The sequence below is a fragment of the Globicephala melas genome, chromosome 16, assembly GCF_963455315.2.
Source record: "Globicephala melas chromosome 16, mGloMel1.2, whole genome shotgun sequence".
Lineage (NCBI taxonomy): Eukaryota > Metazoa > Chordata > Mammalia > Artiodactyla > Delphinidae > Globicephala > Globicephala melas.
Window position 1 is genome coordinate 34,018,170 of NC_083329.1, and position 26,543 is coordinate 34,044,712.

General features: G+C 39.8%; 3 protein-coding genes across 4 annotated transcripts in view; 1 reads left to right on the forward strand and 2 right to left on the reverse strand.

Annotated features, from left to right (window-relative positions):
- The window catches only part of MARCHF5 (membrane associated ring-CH-type finger 5), a 56,293-nt gene extending 37,782 nt beyond the window's left edge, over positions 1-18,511 (reverse strand). Inside the window, exon 1 of the mRNA XM_030865083.3 lies at positions 17,878-18,511. Within this exon, the coding sequence (XP_030720943.1) occupies positions 17,878-17,912 (35 nt within the window). The 5' untranslated portion in view covers positions 17,913-18,511. The remainder of the gene's footprint in view (positions 1-17,877) is intronic.
- On the reverse strand, positions 10,550-15,009 carry LOC115857986 (small ribosomal subunit protein eS6-like). Its single transcript, XM_060286729.1, is given in 4 exon segments — positions 10,550-10,950; positions 10,953-11,336; positions 12,615-12,710; positions 15,003-15,009. Coding segments are annotated over 4 exon segments (888 nt in total).
- CPEB3 (cytoplasmic polyadenylation element binding protein 3) overlaps positions 18,163-26,543 on the forward strand; it is a 175,911-nt gene continuing 167,530 nt past the window's right edge. Inside the window, exon 1 of one of the 2 annotated variants that reach the window (XM_060286761.1) lies at positions 18,163-18,236. The gene's annotated coding sequence lies outside the window, so the exon portion shown is untranslated. Of the gene's footprint in view, positions 18,237-18,323; positions 18,479-26,543 lie in introns of those variants that run through there. The other variant, XM_060286758.1, reaches the window with a different exon arrangement.

Here is a 26,543-nt window from a genome sequence, read left to right on the forward strand (position 1 = left end):
CAAAGCATGGGCTCTAGGTGTGCGGGCTTCAGTAGTTGTGGCTCGTGGGCTCTAGAGCACAGGCTCAGTAGTTGTAGCGCATAGGCTTTAGTTGCTCCATGGCATGTGGGATCTTCCTGGACCAGGGCTTGAACCCATGTCCCCTGAATTGGCAGGCAGATTCTTAACCACTGCGCCACCGAGGAAGTCCATCTTTCTTGTAATTCTTCATCTTCTCTAATGAACCAGAACGCAAAGAGACAATCCTCAAGCTGCTTTTATAAGACCTAATAATTCTTCGAGGAGTGATAAATATAGGAATATGTGAAATTCAGTGTATCTGCCATTTCAACAACATTAACCTCTTAACCTCTTGAACCTGTAAAACTAAAGCATTACATAAATGATTTCACATATGGTCTCATTCAGTTTTCAACTGAGACAGGAAAAAACCCCACTCATTTCTCTTTCTGGTAAAGTATGACTCTAAGAGAGAAAGATGATTAAATTAAAAAGCACAAAGGAAAGAAGAGATGAAGATATCAGGATAAATTGTTTTAGGATAGTGATATGATAAATTTGGGCCAAAGGGCTTCCCTGGTGGCGCAGTGGTTGAGAGTCTGCCTGCTGATGCAGGGGACACGGGCTCGTGCCCCGGTCCGGGATGATCCCACATGCTGCTGGGCCCGTGAGCCATGGCTGCTGAGCCTGCGCGGCCGGAGCCTATGCTCCACGGTGGGAGGGGCCACAGCAGTGAGAGGCCCGCGTACTGCAAAAAAAAAAAAAAAAAAAAAATTTGGGCCTACATGTTTCCATTATAGGTATGATTGGTTTTCCTTTTTTGTGGGAATTAAATTATATTTATTATATTCAAAATCTAAAAGTCAAGTCTGGGATGCTTATATTTTAAAAAATTCTATTGAGATGGTTAATTTTTAAACACTTCCCCATTTTGCTTTTGAGGATACATGAACTCTAATTTGTTCTTGTGGAATTAGGTTGCAATTCCTTATTTTTTTCCTGTCAATTAACACAAGTTTTGACACCGATTTCCATTAGGGCAAATACAATTTAACTCAATGACACCATTCACTTGCCTTTACTACCTTAAAGTTTGACTGCACAATAGGAAACTGCTAATTAAAGCTTGTCACTTACTGTGCACATTTCACTTAATTAGATAAGTGGCTCTGTCAGAACTTAACTATGCTCAGTGGGAAAGACTATATAGTCAGGTACTATATACCGGTGAGGTCTCCAGTCTGTAGAACAATATGAATTTTAATTGTGTGCTCCAATTAAAAACTTCGCAATTAGAATAGGGAAAAAAAAACTGAAGTGAATACGTGGCAACAATATCCAAAATTGTGCTTTTACTCAGCTTTCAAATTCAGTCAGATTCCATTTGACCTACCTAGGTAAAAACGAGGTAGGGAGCATTTGTTTGAGCACGCCTGACTCTCTGACCGACCTCAGCCAAGCTGTCTGGGCCCTCGTGCCATCTTACGGTTATCCAGAAATGCCTCCTCCTCCACCTCCTTATTCTTTAAAATTTTATTGTGGTAAAATATACATAACATAAAATTTACTACTTTAACCATTTTTAAGATTGCAATTCAGTAGCACTAAGTCATTCACACTGGCAACCATCATCAATATCCATGATTTGAGTGGGTTTCAACCTAGTTTTTTCCATAAAATTTCAATTGACAAGTATACAGCAAATAAACCAGTTATTTGAGGTGTTAGTATATGTTTTCCCCATTTAACCAAGGTAATTTTGTAAATATAATTGTATACCTCTGGGAAATGAAAACCATATTCTGGTAACAAAATATAGGCAGAATATCTAGAAACTAGATTTCTAGGTTCTTGTAAGTTTTTCATATCAACAATGGAACATATATGTAGCTAAGTACATCTAGACCAGCATAATTAATCAGTATTAAGGTGAACTGAATCTTAAATTAAGCCAATTTCCAGTCATCAGGAAAAAACAAAATAAAATGTAAAGAACCTTAATACTAAGTTGAACCAAATGAAATTGCCTATATTTATCTGTTTTTAATTTACATAAATGGCAGCTTCATATACCAATATAATGGGAATATTTGTATAGCTATAATCCCCATAAATTCCGGATAAGTTTATTTTTCCCCAACATTTAATAGGAAAAATTTCAAACTTTCGAAAAAAGTTGAAAAACTGGTGAACATCCATATTCTTAACACCTAGATTCTACAATTCTTATCATTTTGCTACATATGTACTTTACTACATATTCTTTCATCAATCTTATTTTTTGATGCATTTCAAAGTTTCAGACATTAGTGTACTTCGCCCCTAAATAAACACTTCCACAGTTTTACTTTTTAGAAGGTACTCAACTAACATTTAAAAGAGGCACTTTCCGGATTTTTTTTCTAATTTCACAACTATGGTAGATAAGATAGCTGAACGATGATTTACAGTGAAAACTTATTAGGTGTTAAACCTAATTGGAAGTGTTAATACCCATAACCTTGTTTTTATTGTTTGATTCATAGTGACAGTGAGTATACAGCTTACAAATTTGGATTTTGAAGCTAATGCTCATTAGAGATTAACTGAAATTATCCTATAGATATTTAAAAAAAAACTTATTGATAATAATACTCTCACAAAGTCTGATATTCAACATCTACCAACGTACCACATCCATTTTCTATTTATTCTAATCGCTAAACTACATCTGATAATGGTCATCTGAGATCAAATAGTATTGCCCACAATACGTAAGCTTCTGATAACACCACCAAATTACTTCACCTAAAAATTATAATTTAGATACAAGTAAATGTTATATAAAATGAAGACTTCTAACTTAATAGCACAAAACAAACAAGCAACTGAAAATTATAGAAATTGCCAGCAACATTTACTGAGCATTCACTGATTCCATGTGGTTGCACAAACAAAATAAATGGAAGATTGTACCTATCTAGAAAACCCTATAATTTAATTGGGGCTACATCCAGTAGATACAAGAGATTTAAGGTTCCAGTGAAATTACCATAGGTACATCCATTTTAAGAAGGAAGGATCAATTTGGATAGATCAGGAAAGGTTTCAGGGAGGAGTGATAGCAGAAATTAGCAGGGGCAAGTGATTTTATTGCAGGGATTGTCAAAACAAAGGTCTCAGGATCGGTAGTTCAGGATCACTAGGGAACTTGCAGATTCTCTGGCTCTACTCCAGATCTAGTAAATAAGAAACTCTAGAGGAAGAGGGCCTACAAATCTGTGATTTAACAAGCTCTCAAGGTGATCCCAATATTCAGTAAAGTTTGGGAACTGCTGGTGTAGAAAAATGGCAGGTAAAAAAAAGCAAACATATTGGAGAAAGCAGACTGTGTGAAAGGGATAATTACTGGATTTACTTAAGGTAGAAATAATTGCTTCTGATGACTAAATATTTTTAATATAAATAACAGTACAGAAAATGTTAGGTTCTAAAGAATTTATTAACTGATTTACTACCTTACTAGGTATATGAGTTTAATCTACATAATATGGAAAGAATATTAGTCTGTGAAATAAGGGCCAGGTACATGGGAAATTAAAGCATATAAAAATGTTCACATAAATGTTTTTAGGCAGACAGCCTGTAAGACAGTTATTAGTCTTCAGGGCTGGAAATGAGGGGAGGGAACAAAGTTTGTATAGGAATCTTCTCTTCCCTCATTTAAAAAAAAAACTTCTAATAGGCTGACCAGGAATATCACCTAAGAAGGTCTTAAAATTATGCCTTCCCCCTTTGCTTCCCCATACCCTACTCCCTCCTTGATGCAATCTATTTCAGCTATTTATTCCCCAATTCCCCACCTCCTTCCATTTAAGGAGAAAAGAGGTTGTTTGAAAATGATGGGTTTAGAGTTTCTCAAGATCTTAGAATAGAGGAGAGAGCAGAAGCTTGTGGTTTAATGTACAGCACAATTTCTCTTTTTTAGGGACAAAAAGTATACCATACTTTTTAAGGAAAACCACTCTTCTCTCCAACATCAGCCATGTATGTGGTTTATTTAGGCAGTTAGTCCCACATCCCCAGCTCCAGGAAGAGTAATCCCTAGATTGGTTTAAGGGAGTATCCCATGTCCTAGATTACAGTTATTGGGAGGCTGGGCCCATAAAGCTAGTTTCACTAGAGTGAACTTCAGAATTTTTGCTGGGAAAGTTGGTACAAAGACTTTCTTTTCCACTGAGCCTGAAGGCAGGAAAAGTGTGAACCTAAATGAGGGTGTGAGGCTCTGCTGCCAGGAGAGCCACAATGTGGAGCCTAAAGAACCCAGAGGAAGCTGAAAGATACTGATGACTTCGTTTGAGACATGGATCAAGCTGTGCTTAAAGCTAAATATACCCTTGCACTGTTCACTTACATAAACCCACAGATTTTTTTTTTTTTTTGGTTTAACCAGTTTGGGGCAGATTCCTATCAGACACAACCCAAACAATCTTGTTATAGATTGTGAGAAACTGGATATAAGGGATAGCCCTGAACAATCATATAATGTAGACTCTTAAACAGCTTTTAAAAGGACACTATTTTTTGTCAATGGCTTTGTTTCCTACTGACCGCAACTTGAACTGAAAAGGCTTAAATAAATCTAATTTCCACTGCAAGTACTTTGAGTCTTGCAAGTTTTTCAATTTCTCACACAGGGCAAAAATATGCTCCTGATTCTGGCTACTGGATCAGGTCATTTCTTAGATAAAAACAGCCAACAAAGATAAAACCAAACATTTTGAAATTAAAAATTCTTACTGACAATGCTATAATATTTGCATTGCAGGATCAATTTAACTATAATTCTACTTTATTATATATTTTAATGTTACAGTTTATAGGATGGCAATTTTAATACCCTTAAAAGGTGAGAACTGGCTATTTGCCATTTCAAAGGACAAAGCCAAAAACCTTTCAAGTCCACACCTAAGAAGAGGTTGTAATTTCTGACAAAATTCTAATTAAGAGTTTCTCTTTGAGTCATTTCCTCCCCTTCTTCTCTTCAATCCTCCAATCTCTAAGCAGTGTTCAGTGTGATGCAGAAGCATCATCTGAGAACTTGCTAGAAATGCAGTTTCAGGTCCCACCCCAGACCGGCAGAATCAGAAACTCTGAGGATGGGACCCAACAGTACATTTAAAAAATATATTTATTTTAAATTTCTTTAAAAATTCTTCTTTTTTTATTGCAGTAAAATATATAACATAAAATTTGCCATCTTAACCATTTTTAAGTGTATAGTTCAGTGGTATTAAATACATTTACACTGTTGTGCTACCATCACCACCATCCATCCCCATAACTCTTCATCTTATAAAACAAACTCTATACTTATTAAACAACTCTCCAATGTCCTCTCTCCCAAGCCCCTGACAGCCACCCTTATACCTTCTGTCTTTGTAATTTTGACTACTCTAAGTACCTCATATAAGTGGAATCATCCAGTATTTGTCTTTCTATGTCTTCAAGGTTCATCCACATTGTAGCATATTGCAGAATATCCTTCCTTTTTACGAGGCTGAATAGTATTCCATTGTATGTATATATACCACATTTTGCTTATCCATTCATTGGTCTTAGATACTAAGGTTGCTTCCAAGTTTTAGCTATTGTGAATAATACTGTTATGAACATGGGTGTACAAATATCTCTTTGAGATCCTGTTTTCAATTCTTTTTGGATATATACCCAGAAGTGAAATTGCTGGGTCACATGGTAATTCTGTTTTTAACTTTTTTGAGGAATCACCAACATGGTATTTCAACAAACCCTTCAGGTGATCGTGATACCGAAGTTTGAGAACCTCTGCTCTGGCCATTCTTCTTTCCTTTTTCCCTTTGTAAGTTTCCTCAACTCACCATAATACAAAAATGAAATTTTATTTTACATTCAATGTAAACATTTTTAAGCTATTTGGTTTTTAATTTAAATAGTAAGCAAAATGCTTGAGATCCTTTTTTCTAAGGAAAAAAGCTAGCTAAATTTGGGGAAAAGATTTTGTGAGTTCAGGATATTCTAACTGGTTAAAGAACTTGGGATGCCTGAGTTCAAATTCCTGCTTACCACTTATTTTAGGTTTAATGACAATCTCTTTCAGAGTTTTTGTAATGCAGCGGTTCTTAACCTGAGGTTCATGAAAAATTTACGGGATTGGTAAATTTGGATGGGAAAAAAAGTAATTATACCTTTATTTTCACTAAACTCTAAATAAAATTCAGTTTTCCTTCAATGATGAATAAACAACTCATAGTAATATTAGCATACAGCAATTAGAAATTAGTACAGTGACCAGAAATTTTCCTATTACAGCTGTGCAGATCTCAAAATAACATTTAACCCACTGCTAATTTGAAATTAATTATCAGACCCACCAGTAATAGACCTTGTATTTGTTTTAAAGCTCATATTACCATGTCAGATTTTTAATATTTTGGTAGCTGTATTTCAACATAATTTGTCCATTTCTGACCTGTATATTTTGTTTTATTCTTTCAAAACATTCTGAGAAGGAACCCATGAGCTTAACTAAACTTCCAAAGGAGTTCTCAGCATAAAAAAGGTTTTATGTTAAAATTCCCTATGGTAGAACCCTCCTACACTGTTGGTGGAATTGTAAATTGGTACAGCCACTATGGAAAACAGTATAGGGGTTCCTCAAAAAACTAAAAATAGAGTTGTCATATTATCCAGCAATCCCACTCCTGGGCACATATCCAGACAAAACCATAATTCAAACAGATGCATGCACCCCTGAGTTCACAGCAGCACTATTCACCATAGCCAAGACATGGAAACAACCTAAATGTCTACCGACAGATGAATGGATAAAGAAGATGTGGTGTGTCCACACACACACACACACACACACACACACACACACAGAAATACTCCTCAGCCATAAAAAAATGAAATAATGCCATTTGCAGCAACATGGATGGACCTAGAGATTATCATACTTAGTGAAGTAAGTCAGAAAGTGAAAGACAAATACCATATGATATCACCTACATGTGGAACCTAAAATAGAACACAGGGCTTCCCTGGTGGCGCAGTGGTTGAGAGTCCGCCTGCCGATGCAGGGGACGCAGGTTCGTGCCCCGGTCTGGGAAGATCCCACATGCCGCGGAGCAGCTGGGCCCGTGAGCCATGGCCGCTGAGCCTGCGCGTCCGGAGCCTGTGCTCCGCAACGGGAGAGGCCACAACAGTGAGAGGCCCACGTACCACAAATCAATCAATCAATCAAATAGGACACAAATGAACTTATCTATGAAACAGAAACAGACTCACAGACAAAGAGAACAGACTTGTGGTTGCCAAGAGGGAGGGATGGATTGGGAGTTTGGGATGAGCAGATGCAAACAAATATATATAGAATGGATAAACAACAAGGTCCTACTGTATACCACAGGGAACTATGTTCAGTGTCCTGTGATAAGCCACAGAGAAGAAGAATACGAAGGAGAATGTATGTAGGTGTGTGGCTGAGTCACTTTGCTGTACAGCAGAAATTAACACAACATTGTAAATCAACTATACTTCAGTAAAATAAATTTAAAAAAAAAGATTCTCTATTGTAAAGGATTAAACAAGTGATCATGAAACTGCTTAAGAACTGTCTGGCACATACATAACCACCAAATGAACAGTAGCAATAATGACACCAATAGAGATGAGAAAGATGGTGTCAACTTTACATCTATGCCTAGATTTTTATGGATGCATTTTCTTACCTAAATTAGCACATACAGCAGTTCTGCCTGGCACCCTGGTATTCAGTGGAAAAGGTCCTGGATTCTTGATCATCCCCAATTGTTGAATAGGCCAACACCACTGCTTAAGATATTTATTCAAATCCTCAATTCATTTTCTCCCACCCCTCTTTTCCTTCCACTAGGTTGTCTAAATGCCGCCTGCTTGCTGATAATACACACTCACAATTTACTTCCACACCTTTCCACCAGCCAAGTTAGTGCTCATTAGGTTACAGAGTAAAGGGAGATCTGGGAATTATCATGATTGGTTCAGAGATCAAAGAACAAATCACTATTATAATATGAAGACATGAAAAAAGAACTAGACAATTCTAAAGAATATTACTTATTCCTTAAAATAAATGTATGGCCTTACTGGTACTGGTAATGTCACTAATCTGTATGTATGACATGTCACTCTTTATAAAAAAAAATCATTTACTTCTATGTAATTTTAAATTAAAATTATAACTTTTTTCCAATTATTGATATAAATCCTTCTCAACAGTAAAATTTATAAAGTTATAGGAATATACATCTAATTCACCTTAAATCAAAGAGTATTCAAGATCTCCCCCTAAATTAACTTGAACGTACTTAGTATGCTCACTATTTGATGCCAGAAGAAATACATTTAAGGAACTTACAATCTAGTTAAGGAACAAATATATGCATAGAAGGATCACATAAAAAAAAACCACACAAAACACTGAGTGCTAAGAAATGATGCTGGTGACCAAAGGTAATATAGAAATGTGATGATGACCGTAAGAAACACAGGATGAAATAGCTGAGAAAGTTTCATGAAAAGGAAGAACTACAAATGAGATGACAATTGGGGAATGAAAAGAATAAGGGTATCTGAAGTAAAAAAACAGCATAAACAACCTTAGACATAGACATGAGCATATGATTATGGACAATGATAAAACCAATGTGGTTGGAGCAGAAAGGTTTTAAAATAAAGCTAGGTATTACAAACCAGTTGGCAAAGGATGGATGACAAAGGTAACCTCACTTCACAGGGTTCATTTGTGACTAAACTAGTTTATATGATTAAGTTAATTATTTTAAAAGTACATGGGGAAAAAAGGGGAGGAAACATCAATAGAATAGTTTCTCACTGGCACATAAATTAACGAAGCAAGATAGGTATGGTTATCTAATAAAACAGTTGGCAGTAAAGTCCACCTTTGTAGACTCAGACTGTAGGTGTTTATAGTGGATTATTAGAAAGATCTGGAAAATCATAGGCTCCTGCCTATGATCACTTTGGTGAAAACTGGAGGGAAACAGAATAGAAGAGTTCCAGAATACAGGAGTGAGAGCAATGAAACAAGCTTTATATTGCTGTTGTTGTTATATATAGTGCCTTACCAATGTATTTCCATGACTGTTTTAAGGAAAGAGAACATGTCCTTAATTCAGAAGATGCTTAGAGGGGGCTTCCCTGGTGGCGCAGTGGTTGAGAATCTGCCTGCCAATGCAGGGACACGGGTTCGGGCCCTGGTCTGGGAAGATCCCGCATGCCGCGGAGCAACTAAGCCCGTGAGCCACAACTACTGAGCCTGCGCGTCTGGAGCTTGCGCTCCGCAACAAGAGAGGCCTGCGCACTGCGATGAAGAGTGGCCCCCGCTCGCCACAACTAGAGAAAGCCCTCGCACAGAAACGAAGACCCAACACAGCCAAAAATAAAATAAAAAAAAAAGAAGATGCTTAGAGAACCATGCTCTGGTTAATCCAAGGAACGCCTAAATTTAACAATGGAAAAAACTGCAAACTGCTTGCTTTGTCTCAGGATTAAAAGTGTCACATCCCATATATTCTTAAACAGGAACTATACCATCAAGAAGACTAAAAATCCGGGATTTCCCTGGTGGCGCAGTGGTTAAGAATCTGCCTGCCAGTGCAGGGGACACGGGTTCCAGCCCTGGTTCGGGAAGATCCCACATGCCACGGAGCAACGAAGCCCGTGTGCCACAACTACTGAGCCTGCGCTCTAGAGCCCACGAGCCACAAATACTGAGCCCAAGTGCCACAACTACTGAAGCCCACGTGCCTAGAGCCCATGCTCTGCAACAAGAGAAGCCATCCAATGAGCAGCCCGGGAACTGTAATGAAGAGTAGTCCCCACTCGCCGCAACTAGAGAAAAGCCTGCGCACAGCAACAAAGACCCAAGGCAGCCAAAAATAAAAATAATAAATAAATTTTAAAAATTAAAAAAAAAAGACTAAATATCCCTTTATATGTCTGTCCAGCCAAGTGGAATAGAAGTTAAAGTATTTGGATTTATCAAAGAGCTACCACAATTATGACACATTACAAAAAAGGGAAAGGGAAATACCCCACAATGAAAGCGATCATTTACTAAGCATATATTCATGCCATGCGCTTTGTCTCTGATCTTCACAAACTCTGCAAACATAATTATTTCTGTCTTAAATAAATAAGGAAACAAAAGCCCAGAATGGTTAAACAGTCTGCCCAAGGCCTCATGGTTAAGTAGAAAGGCATGGATGCAACCTACGCCTCAACTCTAAAATATGAGCTTTTTTGTAAATTATATCCCAATAAAAAAAAAATTAAGTTAAAAAATTTAAAAAAAACACCAAAAACATCAGCTTTTATCACTATACCATGCTGCCATATGGATAGTGTATTCTGAGAAAATTTTCCATTTCTCATTTCTAAGGAAATTATAGCCAGTACAAGTTATTATGTGTTTCATTTTTTTTTTTAATGTCTGATCTTATTTATTTGTTACTCTTAGAACATCTCATTTTTGACTGGACTCAGACTTAGAAGTAGAAGCTCTCAGAGAGGACAGCCTCCGTCTCTTGGCAATCTGTTCATGGCGTTTTTCTTCGGCCTCCTTCATTCTCTTGGCCAAAAGTTTAGCATATTCTGCAGCCTCTTCCTTATTTTTCTTAGTACACTGTTTCTTCAGAGCAATTCGCCGACGTTTGTGTTGCAGAACACGTGGAGTAACAAGACGCTGAATCTTGGGTGCTTTGGTCCTAGGTTTCTTACCTTCTTTGTTTAGGGGCTTTCTCACAACATACTGATGGACATCATCTTCTTTAGAGAGATTGAAAAGTTTGTGGATTCTGCTAGCTCTTTTGGGCCCCAGGCGATGAGGCACAGTAGTATCAGTGAGTCCAGGAATATCCTTCTCCCTTTTACAATGACCAAATTGAGAACGCTCAGATTGGCATCCACAATGCAACCCCGTACAGATTTGCGCTTTCTTTCTCCAGTCCTCCTTGGTCTGTCACAGGAATGCCCCTTACTCAGTAGCAGGTAGACTCGGCCATGGGTCAAGACACCCTGCTTCATGGGGAAACGCTGTTTGTCGTTCCCACCACTGATTTGGACCACATAACCCTTCCATTCTTCACCCAGAGTGTCAGCAGCAACTTCTGTGGCCATACGCTTCTCATAAAAGGTACGAAGTTTTCGTTCATCGTCCACTTCAATGAGTTTCTGGCAGCCAGTGGCCGGGAAAGAAATGTTCAGCTTTATTCTGAAGCGGCTGACCGTCTCCGGGGCGCCACAAAAAAGAGCTATGTGTTTCGTTTTTGCTAGGGTACTTTTAAGCAGCCATAAGGAGCTTTCACTAGAGATCTAAACCCCTGCCAGTGTATTCCAAGGTGTCATATAAATGTTACCATCTCTCATCTTATGAACTATCGCATGTAAAGAGTTGGGAGGCATGTATGTACACGTGGCCTGTAAAGAACTGCTACATGAATCTGGAGAAGGGGGGAAATATTTCTGGCGAAATGGTCAGAAAAGCTTTATAAATGAGGCAGAAACTAAACTGGGTCTTGAAGAGTGGGTAGAATTTTGAAAGACAAGATAGTGAAAAGAACACAGGACAGTGAGTGAATCAGTTTGGCCTGGGCAAAACATATATACTTTATGAACTCATTCTATTTTTTTTTTTTTTTTTTGCGGTATGCGGGCCTCTCACTGTTGTGGCCTCTCTCGTTGTGGAGCACAGGCTCTGGATGCGCAGGCTCAGCGGCCATGGCTCATGGGCCCAGCCGCTCCGCGGCATGTGGGATCTTCCCGGACCGGGACACGAACCCGTGTCCCCTGCATCGGCAGGCAAACTCTCAACCACTGCGCCACCAGGGAAGCCCTGAACTCATTCTTAAACAGAAGCAAAGCTTTAAAAAGGTAGCTGGTGCCAGCCATATACTCACTGTCTTAAACATAATAGAGAGCACAATAAATATGATTATGGAGGGTCTTGAAGGCCAGGTTAAAGAATTTGAACTTAAGCTTAATAAGCAATTAAGAAAATACAGAAGGTTTTGAGCAAATAAATATTTGGTGCTTCAGTAAGATTATTCTAGGCACTGATATGTCATAAATAGTGAAAAGACAGACACCATGATTCAACAGTGTCTCCAATGTACTTTCCCCTTCTGGGGAAATGGGATAGGGAACAGTTTCTGATCTCAGTGAACTTCCACTTGAATGTGCATGGTGGTGGTGGTAAAGGGTATGTGTGGAAGGCTCTGAGACCTGGGATAGGTGCATTAAAAAAAAAAATTACCAGGGCTTCCCTGGTGGCGCAGTGGTTGAGAGTCTACCTGCCGATGCAGGGGACACGGGTTCGTGCCCCGGTGCAGGAAGATCCCACATGCCGTGGAGCGGCTGGGTCCGTGAGCCATGGCCACTGGGTCTGCGCGTCCGGAGCCTGTGCTCCGCAACAGGAGAGGCCAAAATGGTGAGAGGCTCACAAACCACAAAAAAAAAAAATTACCATACGGTGTGATGTACTAAAATGAATGCATAAAGGTTCTATGGAAAAACAGGAAGAAGTAACTCACTCTGCCTGAAGGAGCTGTGTAATGCTTCAAGGTGATACTTGAGCTGAATTCTAAGATGGGTCAGAGTTAGCCAGGTGTCAAAAGGGAGGAAGTCATCTAAAGCAAAAATAAGAAGATGTACAGCAGGGTATATCCAGAGGACAATGAAGTGCAGTGCAGAAGAGTATGGTTAAGGAAGGTTGGGGCTGGATTGGATAATTAATAGAGCTAAACCTCTTCACCAGGGCCTTGAAAGTTTAGAATTTATCCTGTAGGTGATGTAGAGACTGACAGCTTTTAAAGTATGGAAACGCCATGATAATTGTGCCTTGGCCAATTCTGGTACCACTCTATTAAGTCAAACTGGGAAATTCTGGTACCACTCTGCAAGTCAAACTGGTAGAGAAAAACTAGAGTCAGAGAAAGAAGAATCTATAGTATCTGATAAGCAAATGGATTTGGAGGAAAAAAGCAAAAAAGAAAAAAAAGATGTAGGTCTTATGGCTGGTAGACTAGAAGAATGGTCCTATCAAAGGCCAAAATTGGGAAGTCAAGATAAGTAAACACCAGGGAAATAGCAGTAGTTTAGTTTTAGATACGTTAAGGCGCTCGTAATGCTCTGTATACACAAATGGAAATGTCTACTGGGCAGCTAGAATGCAGACACTAAAATGTGGGAAAGAGGTCAGGAATAAAGACATAAATCTGGGAGTCACTCAAATAAAGGTGATAGTGAGATAGTAAGCAGGGATACTTTTCAGAGAAGAATGATAAGTGCTGAGGACTGAACCATACTGACTGAAGAGAGTAAGGGTAAGGTGATATATAAGAGGCGAAAAAAGTAAAAGACAAATAGTGTGGTAGACTAGAACACAGTTTCAAGAAGTTAGGGGGTGGTGGTCACCAGTTTCATCTCCACTACATATATGTCAAGGACATGAGGACCAAGAAAAGAAGTCATTAGGTTTACCAATTAAGAAATTATTGGTAACCTTCAGTATACTTTTAGTAGAGCTACGGACAAGAAAGGTGGATGAAAATCAAATTACAACAAGAGATGATAAGGAGAAAATAAGAATATAAATGTCACAAACAGGGAAACGGATTTAGAAAGAAAAAGAGTGATAAGTGAATACAATGGATTATATATATATTCTCTTTAATTGCTGTATATCACAGAACTCAGTATTTTAAAAAGTCAATTGTAGATTGATATATTTAAATTTTAGAAACAAGAACAAAACTATGAATTACATATGGTATATATAAAAGCATTAAACAAAGACTGGAAGAACATAAACCCATTTATGATAGTGGAGTGGGGATGGGGAGAAGATATGGGACTGGGGATAGTGGCCAAAGGGGACTTTATCTGTAATGTTTCCACTTTTTACATAGAGATGGAAGCAAATACAACTAATTGCTAATTTTTTTAATTCTAGGTATTGTTCTGTAAATGTCAAAATGGTATAGTGATATGATTGGAGTAAATATGCTTCAGAGAATGAGAAGTCGCTTTAATGGAAACTAGAGATGGTTATATAAATAAGAAGATAATATAGTACGTTCCTATCAGAACACTCTACAGCCTCTAAAAGGATGTACATGTGTGGCTGACAACACCCTGAGAGTGGGGATTCTAATTCACTTTGCCACTGCAGGAGGCTCGTGGGGAGCAGATGATTCTCCCTGCTTTTCTTCCCATTTGACTGTTCTGGGGACACTGGCTACATGCCTTGCCTACTCACCAGGTGCAAGTAAGTGATGCAAACAACCTCAACAAATTCCTGACTGTTTAATGTGAAAGGGGTACACAAAAGTCAAGTTTCCAGAAGCATCTCTCACCAGGCTTTAAACCTGAGGTTCATTCCTGCAGTTTGTTACAGTATTCTTTGTATTCTCTATACATTTAATCCTAATTTTGAGAAATAAAAGAGAAAACGAGAAAGTTTAATGGTGATAGAATAATATATAACAGACCTCTCCTTAAAAAAGTATGGCAATGAAGGGAAGGAAGAGAAACTGACCGAGATTCAGAGAGCCTGACGTAAAAGGTTTGAGTTTATGAATGGTTATAATTTCAGGGCAATGATTTGTGATCCCAAATCATTCATGACACTAGAAAACCACCCACTTTCCCACCCCCTTTCTCAAACAATTTAAAAGGTTCAAATGATAAATTTATATAAAACAGTTGCTTACTGTTTATAAAAATGAAAGGCAATCAAAATATATATCTATATATACTCTTTCTATCTACAAATACTGCAATAATAAAATTTATCAAGATAAACAATTGCTAAACTAAATTTAATTATTCACAAAGGACAAGGCAATTGAACTTCAGCTATTAATAAGTTGCTATTAATTAAAAAACCTTGAAAGACTAAGTGTATAAACTGAACATACCATCCATGTTATGTAAATATAATCTTCATTTTATTTGACAGTTTATGGAACACAAACCTCACTAGAATTAAAGCTCCATATGAGCATTTTTGCTTATGTTCACTACCACCATATATCGAGGACCTAGAATGGTACCAGGCAAATGCATCGATATTTATTAAGTCAATTCATTAAATACAAATGTTTAATAAGCACTAAAATATACCTAATTTTAACCTAGAAGCAGAAGAACAATATATGTTATACGCATTTCCTAATCTTCTCAAGGACAGAACTTGCACTGAAGAAATAAAAATAAGGGCAAGTTTCTGAGCTAAATTCTATCCCTCAAAAATTGCCACCCAAAGACCAAGCTGGGGGGAAGCCAAATTCAAAGCAAGAATTCTAGGTCCTAACAGGTTGACATATTTTAGTCTGTTGGGCCTGTCAGCATTCAACCCATCAAGTATCTTTGTGTTCAATTTGCATGTAGGGCCAGCCCAGATTAAGATGATACTGTAAATATGGAGATGGGTGTGTGTGTGGTGGGGAGAGAATTGCTACATTAGTTGGTTACACTAGAATCTTAAATACCTTCTGTGTGCCTAACATATGAATAGCATTTTATTGTTTTATAAAGTGCTTACACGTGTTCTCATTTATACAATCCTGTGAGGTAGGATATTGCCATTTCATAAATGAGGATGTAGAACCTCAGAATATAAGTCCAAAGTCACATAGCTAGGATGTGGCAAAATGAGAATTTTAAGATTTCTGGCCAAGCTTACATCACTAAAATGTACTATCTCTTATCATGAAATAATCCCTTGGGATTTAGGGTAGTGGGAATTCCCTGGAGGTCCAGTGGTTAGGACTCCACACTTCCACTGCAGGGGGCCCGTATTCAATCCCTGGTCCTGGCTGGGGAACTAAGATCCCCCAGCAAGCTGTGCCGCGTGACCAAAAAAAAAAGTGATTTTCAACTACAATAAACATCTGGAAAACTTTTGAAAATATACATGCTCAGGCCCCATTCTCCAGAAATCTGTGAATTAATTGGTTGTGGGCAGAGCCAGGCATCCATCCATATTTTAAAATGTTCCCCCGGTTGATTCCAACGTGGGGCCACGGTGCAAAACACTGACTTAGATAATAAAGATCTTTGAATGTCATCTTAAGAATCTACCTTGAGGTATGTCAAAAAGGTGCCGAAGATGAGGGAAGCCAGTATTATAGTCACCTGTTTCAGTACATGCAGCCAGAATTTCCATGTTTCTATTAGATGTTTTAAATGCCTGGCTAGCACTCCTTGGCTTTTTTACTTTTATGGAAATCTCCAAAGAGTGTATGAAAGCCAGATCAGCTTTTGGACACAAAAACTTTTCTAAAAGTCACCTACATAAAAGTGAAAGCAGCAGGCCCTCAGAGGGGGAAAAAAAAATTAATTACAAAATACCCAGCACCAGAATAGGGTCTCATTTGATTGGAATTGGCAGTGGCAGAAAGTGGTCTCCTGTGGGCATATTTCAGTAGTCCTATATAATTTGTCAGTATGGTAAATTATAATTTACCTCGTAAAACCTGGTAAATTATCAAAGCCCTAGACCACTGGGGAAAATGACAAAGAAGTTCATGCATTTATTCATTAAAGAAATATTTACTGATGACCTGCTTAGTGCCAGGCTCTGCTGTAGGTTTCAAAATAAATAATGATGTGTAAGTTTCTGCCTTCCAGGAGCTTGTAAACTACTTACATAAAAAGGGGTTAGTCAATACAACTTGACCTGAATGCTCCCCTCAAACAAGGGCTGGATTAATCACTGGGACACCCCAACTGGAAAAAGTCAGTACATGATTTCTATCAACTTAGATGTCTCAAAATTCTAAGCTCCAAAGGAAATGTCTGTCACTGTGGAAGAAGATGTACTCTTGAGTGACTTCTGTTCTGGGTGTGATCCAAACAGCATTTAACTGGGTATAATCTCATTTAAGGTTGGCCTTTCATTGCCAACCTTAAAGTTGGACTTTTCCTCAGTAGGAAAACCTGTACCACACGCTGAACTGGGTGGCAAATGGTCTACTGAGAGTTGTAGGCAACCAAACATGCATTAGCCTGTAGCACTGGCTAGGCCAGGAAGCTATGTCGTGGCTTAGGGGAAAATGTGGAGTAAGGGTCTCCAAAAACTCATGGTAGAACCCATGGCCTAGAATTTCAACAGCAGAGGGCGGTGCAGCCGATTTCACAGAAAGAGTTTTACTGACAAGCCCCCCCCAGGAACTTGCCCCATGATAAGATGAAACTTTATCAGTGAACTCAACGAATGGTAAAATACGCTAAGTGTTCAGGGTTGGACTTACGGCTGTTTTCATAACCTCTACTCTGGTCTGACCGTTAAAGTCCCTTGCGGGTACTCGTGACCTTATAGTTTGGGGTGGGGATGGGATGGGGGAGGAAGGAGGAATGAAGTCAGTCTATCAGGCTTTCCAGAAGAATGCTTATCCTTGGTTTTTGGAAGGAGTGTACAAATTGGAGGGGGATCACTCCCCAGAGAATTAGTCTGGTCCTTCTTGCCAGTGACAGCGCTGACAAACACGTTACAACACAGTTTGGGGGGAGGGGAGGAGGACAGTAAGAAAAAGAAACTAATTCTCTGGGTTCACACGAACCCCTCTCACTTCGCAACGGCGTTCGGACAAAACCAGACGCCAATCCGTAACTAAGTTTCGCTTTAAGTCTACGCACCCAGGCCGCCCGCTCCGTCCTCCCCCAAGTACGGACTCCAAACTTTCTGCCCCTCACTCGGCCCCCAGGCCGTGGAACTCCTCCCGGCAGGCTAGGCTCCGCTCCGAAGAGCCCCGAGGCCCGGCCCGCGTCCTCCCCCAAGGCTGCCCGTACCTGTCTAGCATCTGCTGTAGGGCTTGGTCCGGCATCTTCGTCGGAGGCGGCGCACTCGCCTCCCCAGTGGGCCCGGTCAGGGCCGGGCCCAGGGACAATAGCACTGAGAGGCGGCGGAGTAGGCCTCAGTCCGGCGGCAGCCGCGAACCCCCCACCCAGCCTCCCGGGGCGGCTCCGCGAGCCCGGCGGTGGCTGTGCGCGGCCCGCGGGCGTCGGGAGGAGGCGGTGGGGAGCGAGGAGGAGGAGCCTGGGGCGGGGAGGCGGCGATCGCGGCCCGGGTTCCTGCCCGTCGGCCCAGGGTTCCGGTCCATGGACCGCGGGCGCCGAGTTGCTGCCGGCGGAGGAGCTACCTCTGTGAGGTAAGAGTCACCACTTCAGTGCGCGCCGCGGTCACGACGCAAGGCGGCCCAGAGCAGCCTGGGAGATGTAGTCCTCGGACCGTCCCCGCAAGAGGCTGCACAGCCCGCCCCGACCACCGCCGTCGCGCCCGCCGCCGCCCGGCCGGCGCCCTCCCGTTTCCTTCCTCCAGGGGGAAAAATGTCCTGCGGGCCGCTTTCCAGGAAGCAGCGGGATGTGCCGCTCCACCGTCAGTAGCATCAAGGTCAGCCCTCCCTGCCTGTTTCTTTTCTCTCAGCTCTCGTGCTCAGGTGGGACCGAGCCAGGTGAGGGGGGGGGGGCGGGCTAAAGGGCCATTTCTCCGCAGGGTCCCCAGTCGCGGCCGCGGCGTCGGGGCGGGCCGTGGCGGGCTTGGGGGTGGCAGAAGTGCCTTCTGAAGCCCTCGGCGCTGGGGCCAGCGTCTGCCGCGTCTGAACCCATTTTGGGGAGTTACGCAACCCCCGTGAGGGGTCGGATGCTCTAGTACGTGAGGTTATTCCTGAGGGGTCGGCAGGGCAGTGGCTGCCTAGACGAGGTGGTTCCCACCAGAACCTCTCGGTGTATGTTTGCCCGACGAGGGGTGGGGTGGGGGAGAGGGGCGGGGTAATGGGGGGAGTTTATTCCCTCCCTCTCTAGGAACCTTCTAAAATGTGCCTGGGCTTTCAAGGGCTCGTCACTAGTCTCCAAACGGAACGTGTTCATGAATAAACAGCTCTTGCTTACTCAGCTGTGGGTCATCAGGGGTGTTTGTTTCTCTCTCTGCTGCTGGTCGCTGTTAACCATTTCTAGTCGCCTTGACACCTCCAAGCAGGTGGATGTGTGTGTGTGTGGGGAGGGGAGGGGATCAAAAGGGGAAAATCATGAATCGCTCGTTGGTTTATTCTCTGACGCTCTAGGGACAGCTTTGGCGGGAGGAAAAGAGCTGTTGGCTAACAGGAATGCGTCTTTTGGATGACCTGTGACGTTCTCTAGTGCAGCGATTGGTAGGATGTCTGGTAGTTTTCCCCTGATTATGCCTAATTTCTGCGGCAAGAGGTTTGATTTTTCTTTAAATTAAAATGTGTTGCTTAAGCTCTTTATTTTTTTTTACGTAGAATTTTATAATCCGCTCCTAATTCTCTGCTCAAAGTCTGCTTCCTGAATATATTTGAACTAGAGTGTACATCACCAGGAAGAAAAACAAAAATAACATGTGACCAGAAGTTTATTTGGCCTCCGATTTCTGAAAGATGCTTTTATGAAAAGCTTTGGGAATTTACATGACTAATTATAATTAATGCTTCACCTTTTTCTCATGAAATGAGAAGCAGGCCCCTGACAGGGGAGGGAAATAAGTAATTTAATCCGGGTGTTTGATATTTTAAATTCCTATTTATTGCTACTCCTACTGGGTAAGTCTTCCCTTACTGCAGTATTTCTCTCTTAAGCAATTGTCAGCCACAAGGAGATTGATACATACATGCCGCTCAAAAAATAGAATTTGATCTTAGCATATTGAAAATAAAAGAATTTATATTAGCATTTTCATGAAAATTCTGTTTCCTGGCTGTGTCAAAAATCCTTTGAAATAGGAAAAAGAATTTCTGTTATTCATCTTAAGAGTGATTAGCAAAAGAAAAAAAAAAAGCGATAAGCACCTGACCTAGTAATTCCACTCCTTGGTATCTGCCTAGGAGAAATAAAAACATATGTCTACACAAAGACTTGTATGCCAACATTCACAGCAGCATTATTCCTAATAGCCAAAAAGTGGAAACAACCCAACTACCCATCAACTGATGAATGGATAAACCAAGTGTGGTATAGTCATACAACAGAATGTGATTAGGTTATAACAAGGAATGAATTTCTGATACATGTGACAATATGGATGAACCTTGAAAACATTATGCTAAGTGAAAGGAGCCAGTTACAAAAACAACATATTGTATGATTCCATTTATATTAAATGTTAAGAATAAATTCATAGAGACAAAGTAGATTAGTGGTTGCCTAGAGCTGGAAGAGTTGGGGAGTAATGGGGAGAGATTGCTAACGGGTATGAGGTTTCTTTTGGGGTTGATGAAAATTTCCAGAATTAGAGTGGTGATGGTTACACAACTTTGTGAATTATATTGCAATTAAAAAAATAAGATATAACAAAATTAGATTCTGGTGATGGTGGCACAGCTCTGTAAATATACTTAAAAAACTGAATTGTATGCTTAATATGAGTTAATTTTCTACTATGTAAATTACATCTCAGTAAAGCTGTTAAAAAATTAGCTCCATAGAAAATGTTCATAAGGACATCTAAAGAGAAACAGACCAACAGATAACTGATAATTCTTTAACTTTAATTTTTTATATTTTTTAATTAGTATGGACAAAAATCATGATTGATAGAACTCATGAAATAAATTCCTTCAGATAAATTTGAAATGGGTGACACACATAGCTTGAATTTCAGTATTGTTTGTCAACTTTGTTTTCCTTGGCTCTTGTGTTTTCAGATAAGACTTGGAATAATTGGAATTATAATTTACTTTCTGATTTTGAAGGAAAAAACTTCCTACTTACTTAGATCTTAGGCTGACCCCCCCCAAATAAAAAGTTGAAATGCACTTATGCATTAATAATTTTATGATGGATTTAGAAATACCTGAGTATGGAACTGTTCTAAATATGTTAGGAAATTTAAAGTAGTATATTACTTTTATGTTCTCCCATGACACTTGTTTTGAACTGTCTGCCAAAAGGGGCCCTGGAGATATTCCAAAGAGATATATAAAGTATCCAGGTGCCTTCCAAGGAGAATTGTCAATTGCCAAATTTGGTGATAAACTGCAGGCTGAGTCCACATTGCAGGCCACAGAATATTCTTCATTAATTTATTCAGCAGACATTTCCAGAGGATTTATGATGTGCCTGGGTACTCTAGTCACAAATTAAACAATAACTACCCTTTAAGAACATACAAACTACCTACCAACACTTACATTAAAAAAAATTAAAACAAGGCATTTCCATATGAAATACTACATAATGATACATGGAAGCATATGATATGGTGCCAAATGAACTGGCCTAGAAATACAAAGTGAGGTAGAAGTTTAGAGACTGTTATGGGCTGGTGTGTTAGAGAACTTTGTGAAACAAGGGGAATTTAGGCTGTACCTTGTAGCAATAAGAATTATGTAGGTAAAGAGGTGGAGAAGGATCTTGGGTCTGGATAAGGATGAAAAGATGTAGAGAGAGGAGTTAACCTCTGTAACTGGAACTGTGTCTCTGTTGAGTAAGAGTGAAAAATATGATTGGTTAGTTAAGCAGGGAATAGTTAAAAGGCCTTGAAGCTATTAATTCTTTTGATAAGTATTTATTGAACAAGCAATATTTATGTGACAGGCACTAAGCTAGGTACTGGAGACACAATAATGAGAAAAACAAGCATGGTCCCTACTTTTGTGGAGTTTACCGTTTATAGTGGGAGAGAATCACATGAATACATTTTTTAGGTTGCAAATGTAGTACGTGGTGTTATGAGAGATAATAACTAGGGTTTTTACCTAGACAGGGAGGTCAGAAGAGTTTCTCAGCAAGTGTCCATTATGCTGAGAACTGAGGAAGAGCAACAGTTAATTGGACAAAGGGAGGAGGGAAGAGCATCCCAGGCCAAAGGACAGCATGTGCAAATACCCTGAGAAGGAAAGCCCCTTGGTGAAGAGAAGAAATTGAAACAAAGAGAGGACTTGGGGTAAAATGGGACCACAAAGGTCACTCAGTTGACAGACTCTGAAGAGCTTTGTAAGCCAATTTGAGGAATTTTGCCTTTATCCTAGAATCCTGCTGGGAGGAGGACATAAGAAATGGACTCCATTATGTAGGAAATGGAGTGTTAACTTGTAGTGGTTCCCAAACCTGCTGTGAGTCAGAGAATTACCCTGGAAATTCTGATCCATGTGCCTGTAGTTGTGCCCAATTAGCTGTTTTTTTAAAAAACAAATTTCCTAAGTGATTATTAGACCAATGGTATCTCTGCAGAAATACCGCAGTGGTTGAGAGCTTCAACTCAAACCTACATTTGAGTCTTAGCATTGCCACTCAGGGGCTCAGCAATTTGGGGTGGGTTATTGAATCTTTTTAAGCCAAAGTTTCCTCACCTTCAGGAGGAGAATTACAGAACCTACCTCACTGGGTTACTGGGAGGATTAAATGAGAAAATTCATTTAAATTGTTCAGGACAATGCTGGGTACATGGTTAAGAGCTCCATTGGTGTTAGCTCTTAATTATTACTAAAAGTTCTTGAGTCAAGGTGAGAGTGATTTAGGGGAATTAATTTCGCAGTGGTATGCAGGGTGGGTTGGGCACAAAGACAAGTTAGGACTGGCCTAGGTCTCAGTAACTTAGCCATGGTCTGTAACTATTTCAGAAGTTTGCTTTAACACAGCTATAAGTCCTTCAAGAGCCTTAGATTGGCTAAGTAGTTTTCAAACAGATAATGTTCCTGGGTCTCTTAAAGGACTTTTATAGGGAGACCTTGGTCCCCAGAATACATTTTACTGGCTTAGCATCTATAATGTTACTTTTTTTTTTATATAAGTTTATTTATTTTATTTATTTTTGGCTGCATTGGTCTTCGTTCCTTTCTCTAGTTGCAGTGAGCGAGGGCTACTCTTCATTGCCGTGCGAGGGCTTCTCATTGTGGTGGCTTCTCTTGATGCAGAGCACAGGCTCTAGGCGCACGGGCTTCAGTAGTTGTGGCACATGGGCTCAGTAGTTGTGGCTCGCAGGCTCTAGAGCGCAGGCTCAGTAGTTGTGGCGCACGGGCTTAGTTGCTTCTCGGCATGTGGGATCTTCCTGGACCAGGTCTTGAACCCCTGTCCCCTGCATTGGCAGGCGGATTCTTAACCACTGCACCACCAGGTAAGCCCTTTAAGATTACTTTGAATTGACCTTTTCTTAATTCTGGACAGAGGCTTCACTGGCCACTTATAGAAGACAGTCTAAAACCTGTCTCTTTATCTTCATTTGCTATGCAGAGAATAGAATTTTAACGGCTAATGTCAACTCTAACGGAAAAGATATTTACAAAGGGTAAATAATTTTACAAAAAAAAATCATCATCTACTAATTAGTCTTCTTTTCCTCATAAATATTGTGGAAGACTCATTACTTTTCATTGTCCTTGGTTAAATTCCTCTCTCTGGGTTAGGTGTCCCTGGGATAAGGCAGTGGTGTGTCAAGAGTAGGTAAAAATCACAGGATAAGATGCCACATCTTCCTTCTTGTATCTTGTTTCAGGAGTATCAATTTTATGTGAAAATGTATACATAAAGAATTATTTTCTTTTTTAAACAAGCGTGGATGTCAGAGCAGCAGTTCTCAAAAAGTCGTCTAACAGACTCCTAGGGCTACCTGAGAACCTTTCCAGGAGGTATGTGAGGTCAAAGCTATTTTTATAATAATACTAAAACATTATTTGCCTCTTTCACTGCATTGGCATTTACACTGATAGCACAAGCAATGGTGGATGTAACTGCTTGTATCTTAGCACCATTAAAGGCACTGACACCAAACTGTACTAATGCTTATGTAGTCTTCACTACCACACACATAGAATAAAAACAAAAGTTCACTTAAGAATGTCCTTGATTAAGCAGTAAAAAGTATTCATTTATTAAATTTTGACCATTGGATATGCATATTTTAAATATTCTGTGTGATGAGATGGGAAATATGCACACTTCTGCTGCATCCAAAGTATGATAGTTGTCTCAGAGCAAAACACTTTACATGATTGAGCTACAAGCTGAGCTAGCTACTCATCTGACACTATTTTACCTGAAAGACTGACAAACATTTTAAACTTTTGTGCTGTTAAGAAAGTGAAAAGACTTTCACTCATTTCAGAATGGGAGAAAATTTTTGGAAATAATATATCTGAAAAATGACCTGTGTCTAGAATATATAAAGATTTGTTGCAACTCAATAATAGAAAGGCAAAGAACCCAATTAAAAAATGGACAAAGGATCTGAATAGACATTTCTCCAAAGATATACAAATGGCCAGTAAGCACCTGAAGAGATGCTCACCAACGTTAGCCATCAGGGAAATGCAAATCGAAACCGGGATGAAATACCACTTCACTCTCCCTAGGGTGGCTATAATAAAAAAGATGAATAATAAATGATAAGTGATAATAAGTGTTGGTGAGAATGTGAGGAAGCTAGAGCTCTAGTACACTGCTGATGGGAAGGTAAAATGGGGGGGCCATTTTGGAAAACAGTCTGGCACTTCCTCAAAATGTTAAACATAAAGTTTCCGTATGACCCAGCAGTTCTACCTCCAGATATATACCCAAGAGAAATGAAAACCTGTCTACACAAAAACTTGTATATGAATGTTCATAGCAGCATTATTCATAATAGCCACAAAGTGGAGCAACCCAAATGCTTATCAACTGATATATGGGTACATAAAATGTGTCCATACAATGGAATATTATTCAACCATAAGGGATGAAGTACTGTTAAATGCTATAGCATGGCCAAACCTTGAAAACCTTGTGCTAAGTGAAGTAAGCCAGTACTAAAGAGAACATATTCTATGATTCCATTTATATGAAGTGTTCAGAATATGTAGGTCTACAGAGACAGAAAGTAGATTAGTGGTTGCCTAGGGTTGAGGGAGATGGAGTTTTGAGGAGTGACAACTAAGGTGTGCAGGGATGTGCACCTCTTTTTGAGGTAATGAAAACATTCTAAAATTGATTGTAGTGATGACTGCACAACTCTGTGAATATACTAAAAATCACTGAAGTGTACACTTTAAATGGGTGAATTATTTGGTGTTTGACTTGTATCTCCATAAAGCTGTTGTTTAAAATAACACCAGATAAAGCCTTAAAATCCATTGTTAATTGACTGATGTATTAACTTATGACATATCAAATAGCTATTGAAACAAATGAGATATTTCTATATAGGCCATAATGAAAAGTTGCTAAAGATGTAGTGGTCATCAGTTAGGTTTTTTTTTTGTTCCACAGAAATCAACTCTAGCTAATTCAGTCCCACTAGGGGACATTTGTTAATGTCTGGAAACTTTTTTGATAGTTACACTAGCATCTGGTGGGTTGAGACCAGGGATGCTGCTAAACATACTATAATGCACAGAACAGCCCCTCACAACAAAGATGTTGTAGCTCAAGATGTCAATAGCGCTGAGGTTGAGAAACACTGAGCTAACTTAAACAAAAGGAAATTTATTGGAAGGAATTGGGTGAGCTCGCAGGATTGAAAGTAAGGCAGGAGAACCAGGCTGGAAGCAGCCAGATAGGCTACCACAGAGAAGCGTCTTGCAGCAACATTCCATGCTCTCATATGGGTTCAGCACTGGAATGGATAAACTCCCTCCAACTGTTTGTATTCTGCTCACCGTTCAAAATCTAAGGAGAGAGCATCTAATCAATCTTCCTTGCCACTTGGCTAAAGGAAGGCAATGTACCTTGAATGAAGGCAGTTCCTCAAAAGGAAGTACATTCATTAGCAAGCACTTTTGACTATATAGTTATGATTCATTTACTATCTAGGTGCTGAGGATAGAGGAGAGCAAAAGAGACAAAAATGCTCTTGTGGAGTTTATATTCTTTTTTTTTTTGCGGTACGCGGGCCTCTCACTGCCGTGGCCTCTCCCGCTGCGGAGCACAGGCTTCGGACGCGCAGGCTCAGCGGCCATGGCGCGCGGGCCTAGCCACTCCGTGGCATGTGAGATCTTCCCGGACTGGGGCACGAACCCGTGTCCCCTGCATTGGCAGGCGGAGTCTCAACCACTGTGCCACCAGGGAAGCTCCCGGAGCTTATATTCTTATGCTGCTAAATCAGGGCAGATCTTTAATAACTTAAAGAAGAATAGCTGCCAAACTCTAAAACCAATAAATACTACCCATATGTTAAGTGAAAAAAGCAGGGAGTAGATAGTATCTATAGTGTTATCCAAATTATTATTTTTTTTAACTTAGCATGTGTATGTAAGGAGATTTCTAGAAAGAAACATAGGAAATGTTTTTTGTTGTTGTTTTTTTTAATATTACATGTGGATGGTGAAACTGAATATGGGGAGAGAAGCCTACTTTTCACTTTATTCCCTTATGATGTTTTCATTTTCACCATGAGCATGTATTTCACAGTTAAAATTTTTAAATTAAATTAAAAAAAATCATTGGTGCAAGTGAAGGATGATTAAAGGCTTTTAAAAAGTCACAATATTGGGAGTTCCCTGGTGGTCTAGTGGTTAGGATTCCGGGCTTTC